This window comes from Rhyacophila brunnea, unplaced genomic scaffold, assembly GCF_057557595.1.
Source record: "Rhyacophila brunnea isolate RB1 unplaced genomic scaffold, BYU_Rbru_1.0 scaffold_12, whole genome shotgun sequence".
NCBI lineage: Eukaryota > Metazoa > Arthropoda > Insecta > Trichoptera > Rhyacophilidae > Rhyacophila > Rhyacophila brunnea.
The window spans coordinates 40,000,001-40,006,502 of NW_028232774.1; the positions used below are offsets into that span (position 1 = coordinate 40,000,001).

Consider the following 6,502-nt stretch of genomic DNA (forward strand, 5'->3'; position numbering starts at 1 on the left):
GTGTTGAGGAAGCTTGACCAGAATTCAAATGACGCATCCAAGTATCAACTTGTTCATTTTGAGAGCAAATCCTTGAAAACGGCAGTCGAGGAAGATTCCGTCAAAATTGAAACTCTTCATAAGACTGTGAGTGAGTTGACCAACATGGTAACGACTTTACAGCGTGAACGACATCCGGACATTAGTAACCGTGACATTCAGCATAATGTGATGGATTATACAGGTATTTAATTATTTTTTAAAAATCATTACATAATATTGAGAATATTGATTTTTGCTTTTGATTCTTTTAATGTTAGGCCTTTATCTGGATAATTGAGTTACCTAGAGTCATGGCCCCCACAAGGGGGGGGCTGACAGGGCTCTAGCCTGGGGGCCCAGGCTTAGAGGGAGCCCGGCGTGGCAAGCCAACCAGTTAAATAAGAAAAATACATTACAAATTTTCTCTAATAGTAAAGAAAGTCGCCTGCGGTGCTATTTTCCTAAATGATTAGTAAGATGAAAAATATATATGTGTGATGTAATTTGATGTCATATGATGACTGATATAATTAATGATAATTCACGAGTAGAATTTTGTTTTATAATTATTTTGTGTTTCCTGGCGAATATATGGCGTAGGGTTCCATGTTACTTGGGTACCACAAAATGAGGTCGTGATCAGTGCTTCATAATATGCTGAGTGCCGACAATTCCATTACGCCATTACAGGAACATTCGGCCACAGTTTAAGTAGTATACAATGACCTCATTGTAATCCTGTGCAAACTGAATATCTGTTTGGATCGCAATCGCTTTGCGCTCATGAACGGAGTATTGTTCATAATACTGCTACATGTTCTACTTTGCGAAGTGAGTAATACACGTATGAATAACAATGAAAAGTTGAGCGATGTCTTCAAAAATGCAGGCAGTGCGTAGCACTTGCATGGTATTAGAGGAGCCGCCGCTGGTTATGACTCTGGCAACGAGGGAAGCATCATTCTCAATTGGACATGATATGATTGGTTTAGGTGTAAAGTGTTTTGAGTTATTGGTAAAAAACATTATCATTTACACATTGATATTAGTTTTGTTCCATCTTGGATCTGTGAGTGGTGGCAGATCTGTATGTGAAGTGTATCTGGCTATTTAGTTTGTGACTTTTTTTTACTAGGATCCATCAATTTTTGGATCGTGTCTCTGATAGATTGAATCATACCATCGCACAAACCAGTTCACTTTTGAATAGTCACAAACCGAAAATGTTGAAGAAAATCTTCTCTAAGTATATAGATGAAGTTTAAATATAATATAAAAGTGAAACATAGTTACTATTGATTAAATTAGCTGCTCATTTCGTATTGGAAACTCACTTATAGCAAACATCACACTATTATCAACCGCATCTGTCAAAAACTTCAACAGAATTTTTATTCACATAGTTTTCATGAATTATTTATTAGATATTATGCAAGCATTGATGAAATAATTTGAATTTGTTAGCAAAGGATAATATTTGAGGCGTCTAATTCCAAAAAGCGATAAGTCCACATTTGGTCAAAATCAAGAAAAAAATACTCACGTATTCTTTGTATAATTTTACACAATATGTATTGATCTATAAATTCCAAAACGCGATATAACCCTACGAAAAAAACTATTTTAAGTCTCGATTTATTACAAAAAGCGCCAAGTCCATGTTTCATATTATTTAAAGCTTGGATGATTTCGCGCGTGTTTAAGTCAACCAATAAGGGAACGTTCAATATTGAAAAGGGCGTCTCCCATGCTGTAGCATCTGGTAAACTCATGACAGTGCCACGGAAATATGTGCCTTGGAGTAAATTAAAAAGTGAGGTACAAATAGCGATACGTACAATTTTATTTTGCCTATATTTATTACATTTAAGAGTTTATCGGCTGAAACAAATTGCCATTAGGCTCTAATTTCGACATAGAATACAACGGAAAAAATAGTCTCACGTTAAAACAAATAATTGAAGCTTGAAACATAAAAACGTTGTTTCCCGAAAATATTGAATTGTGGACTTGTCGCTTTTTGTAATTAGACGCCTCATTTATCAGTGGCGAAGGGTGGAGGTAGGCTGTTAAGATCCGCCATAAATAGTGCACACTAATCTTTGTCTGTCATACGTATTTGTTTTCATTGAAATAAGATTACAATTTACAGATGGTGTTGGCTATTTTTTAAAATTCAATGAAACTAAGCCATAATAGATAATAGTCAAAAAATACTAAATCATACATAACTATGGATATTTTATAGATAGAATAATATTTTTTATCTATTAGTTTGCTATAGGCAGAGCCTCATGAATTAAAAAAAATGAAACAACAAGACGTGTAATATGTATTCTTAATCCAACAAAACAAATAAGTATGAATGAAAAAGTTTGCACAATTTTGTCGTATCGCCCAAAATATACAAAAACTATTATGGTTTGGTTCAGGCAGGATTTAATTGATTTTTAAAAACCAACCTACACCATCTGTAAATTGCAGTCTTAGTTTAATAAAAATAAATACATATGACTAACTTAGTTTAATGTGCACTATTTATGGTGGATCTTAACAGCCTACCTCCACCCTTCGCTACTGGTATTTATTTATTAATTACAACATACATTGACCATTGCATTTGGTCGATTTGTACTGAAACCAGCCACCATCATCTTTTCAGCTTTTCATATCGAGTGCTTAAAGTCAGACAACGTTATCTACAAAAAAGTGTTTTTTTTTTTTATTGAGATAACGTTATTTTACATTTACGGCTACATGATAGTCAAACAACGTTATGTCAATCTTTTCAAATTTCTTATTAAATCGTCAGTAAAGTTTAACGCTAACTACATAAGTTACCCTTGTTTTCATATTTTTTTAAAACTATCCCTATAAATTTTAACATCATCATAAGCAAGATAAATGTACAATACACAATTAATTATAAAATATTAACATTAGGTTTTAAATAAACATTTCCCTTGTTAAGTTACAAGAATCTAAAATAACGATTTTTGGCTCTCCTGTAAAGTTGCACTTTTGTAGATAGTGTTGTTTGACACTAAGCCCTCGATATTATCTGACAGCACGGCTAAAAATGAATGTTTCTTTCAAAAATAATTTATTAATGGTAAAGTCTGAATCTTGTTAAACTATAGAATAAAACATTATTAGATCTGTTGGTATTGTTTTAGGACACCTAATCTGGAGAATAGATAACTACGAAGACAAGTTAAAGGATTCGGTTGACAATGAGTCCGTTTTTCTAAGCCCACTCTTCAAAACAAGCCAATATGGCTACACTGTCCAGGTATAGAAAAAAATATTATTTTTTGTTTCTTAAGCCTCAATTACATTGAGCGAGTTTACAAGCTGGTAGCCGGCGAGTTTAAAAGCGGACGAGTCAGCTAGTGCGACAGTGATGATGACACACAAAACTTTCCACTCGTTCAGTAGTCAACAAGCTAGCGAGTTGAAACCATATTGTGTTGTTTCTTTAATTTGCTCGTAATCGCAGCTAGTTCACTAACAAGCCCACATGCCAGCAAGTACAATATGCTAGTTAGCTAGTTATACTGGGCGAGTTTACTAGCAGATAGTAAATTCGCCGGCTAGTAGCTTGTAAACTCGCTCAATGTCATCGAGCCTATACTGACTCTTGAAAAAACATAACAAAAAGTTTTATTAAATATTTAAGTATACATTTTTAAAATATCTAAAAATTTCAGCAAGGGTGCGGAATTGAGCATTGTTGCCCATCGTGATACTGAAAATATTCAATATTTTAAATACTTTTATGGCACTTTTCGTGACACAGATGCGTCAGAATTACTCCCTATCACATTGTAAGAAGTTTCGGTTAAATATGTTTCTATTTGATTGAAATAATATGTCAGTGTGAATTGATTTTAAACAGGCGGAGTTATACTTAAATGGCCTAGGAAAGTGGAGAGGACGACATTTGACAGCTTCGGTGTTTATTGTAGCAGGAGAGCATGATCCTCTTCTTGAATGGCCGCCAACACTTCAAGCTAATATCATTCTCAAGGATCAAGCGACTAAACGAAACAAAAGTGTGAAGGTAAACAAGTAATTTTAATGATATATTAATATTATGAAGTTCACGGAAAGAATTTTTATATTATTGTTACAATGTGCTCGTGTTTTGTGTGATTGAAAATGTTCTTCGGCAATACTTATATCTGTTCCAGTTTACTATTGAGCGTCTGTTATGAATCAACTGAAAAGGTGAATAAGCGCTGAAAGAAATGACAATTTAGGTACAAATAATTCTGTATTTAATTCATACTAGGTTGTTTACAATGTTGAAGAAAACTGTCTTGTATGGAGTTGGAGCCTAAACTTATGAAAGGCAAAAAATGACCTCTGTAGATCTATTCCAACTAAGTAACACCATAACACTCAATAACATCATTACCGCAATCCGAGATAACCCCCATATGTAATGGTTGTGCGAAATAGTTATCTATAAGGCGAATCCCTGTGACTGTACATGACAAGTTGTCTCAAAATCGATTATTGATGACTTGACATTTGCGGGGAAAAACTCTATTCTGTAATTCATAATTGATTTTCTTCTTGCAGGCAATTGATATTGTGAAAACTTTGATGGTGAAAAAGAAGGAAACCTTTGACACAAGGATCGTGAAACACGAGAGCTCGGCATTCAAAAGCAACGGTGACAGAAGGACGTTGGATATTGCCTCGACAGAGAGCGAAAAGAAAAGCTTGGATGCCACAATAAGACGCCAATATGTATTCATACCCCACACAAGTTTAGATAAGTTCGAATACATAAAAAATAATATTATGTTTATTGAAATTATTGTTTCAAATTGTTAACAATTGACAAATTCAAATTGGTTGTTAATATTATTTTGTATTATTTTATTAATACTTACCAACAATTTTCATCATCTATTGCATAAGCCAAAAGAATTTCAAAAAAATAGCATAGACACATATATCGACTGCTCCAGCCAAAAGGGCAGGGCGTAAGTAACATTTTGGTGATTTTGAGTTAAATATGAGGTTAGGTTTACAAAAAAAATATCTACAGACTGACAAAAGGGCGTTCTATATAGATGATTGTAAACGAAGTTATGATTTTCCAATTTGGGTGTAAGTGATAAGCCTACAGAAGGCTAATACAAATTAACGTACCAAAATTAAAATGATTATGATAAACAAATAAAACATAACAGAAATACAAACAAAAACATGAATAAAATAATAGATAAAAACAATTTGGTGATTTCTTTACGAAGTTTGTATTTTTCATGGACAGCCAAAAGGAATTAAGTGATTTAAGAATTCTAATTGCAAATAAATAAATAAATTAACACGACATACTCCAAGACAATAATTCTACCATAAATGAAAGAAAACAAACTCCAGAAATTAGGAAAGAAGTTGTAAAGAAACGAAGTTGTTCTCATGAACATGAAATTTTTTCACTCTTTTTGCTCTCCTGAATAGTAGCGATTTGTCACCAACACCTTTTTGGCTTGGAAAAGTCGATATGTAAAATTTGATGTAATCAGCATCATTATTATCTATGGCAGTTTCACTTTTCTTCATTAATTATGCTGACTTCTTCAAACACATTACTTAAATGAGTATGTGGTGCATCTATTTCCAAAAAAGTCTACAATTCAATATTTATGGTAAATGACATTTTTGTATTTCAAGCTTAAATGGTTGGCTTTAATGTTAGTTAATTTTTTTCTATTTTATTGTATTTTCAAATTATAACAATATGTTCATTTTAATTGGCCAAACACGCCTTGATTGTCATACAAAAAGTAAAATAGAATTGGACATCATTACATTTTTATATATTTTTAACCATTTTTTAATAGATTTTGAATATTATTGATAATTTCATATTGTGTGAAATTAGAAAATGTAGATATTTTTGGATAGATTTTGACTACATGGACATGGAGAAATTTTCTCTGTTCTAATTTTTCAGTGATGATGAGAAAATCATGTAAGGCTAGTTGTTATTATTTAATTTTAATTGGAGTTACAATGACATTTCCTGTGTACGTTTAATACTGTAATTAAAATACTTACCTCTGTAGAAAATATACATTTATTTTTTATATAACATAGATAGGCACATGTGGACAATATTTGTAATAAACCTTACTTATAATAACAATGTATGTTATATTCGAAATTATATGGTACTATATCCACCAAACCCACTTCAAAAATATGCCTTTTTGGAGTTTTTTTAAAAATTGTATCTGAAATTTAAAGGATCGTGTTACCGTTCTTTTTAAAAATGCAGGTTATACTGTACATAATTTTTGGGCATACGGTTTGCATGAAGTATTCTTTTTTGTATTTCTTCTGTAGTAGTGACTCCCAACTCGTAGAAAAGAGTTATTTGATGGATATGGTACCATATAATATTACCCATTAAATATTATTGGACAAGAATTAATTAAAATGAGGCTGAATTACTTCA

At 32.2% G+C, this 6,502-nt stretch overlaps 1 protein-coding gene across 1 annotated transcript in view; it reads left to right on the top strand.

The window, feature by feature from the left end:
* Positions 1 to 6,107, top strand: part of Traf-like (TNF-receptor-associated factor-like) — a 12,434-nt gene extending 6,327 nt beyond the window's left edge. The window contains exons 5-8 of the mRNA XM_085961291.1: positions 1 to 223; positions 3,198 to 3,313; positions 3,920 to 4,084; positions 4,609 to 6,107. The exon at positions 1 to 223 is cut by the window's left edge and continues 167 nt beyond it. Coding sequence (XP_085817417.1) covers positions 1 to 223; positions 3,198 to 3,313; positions 3,920 to 4,084; positions 4,609 to 4,866 — 762 coding nt within the window. The 3' untranslated portion in view covers positions 4,867 to 6,107. The remainder of the gene's footprint in view (positions 224 to 3,197; positions 3,314 to 3,919; positions 4,085 to 4,608) is intronic.
* Positions 6,108 to 6,502: the final 395 nt, after the last annotated feature.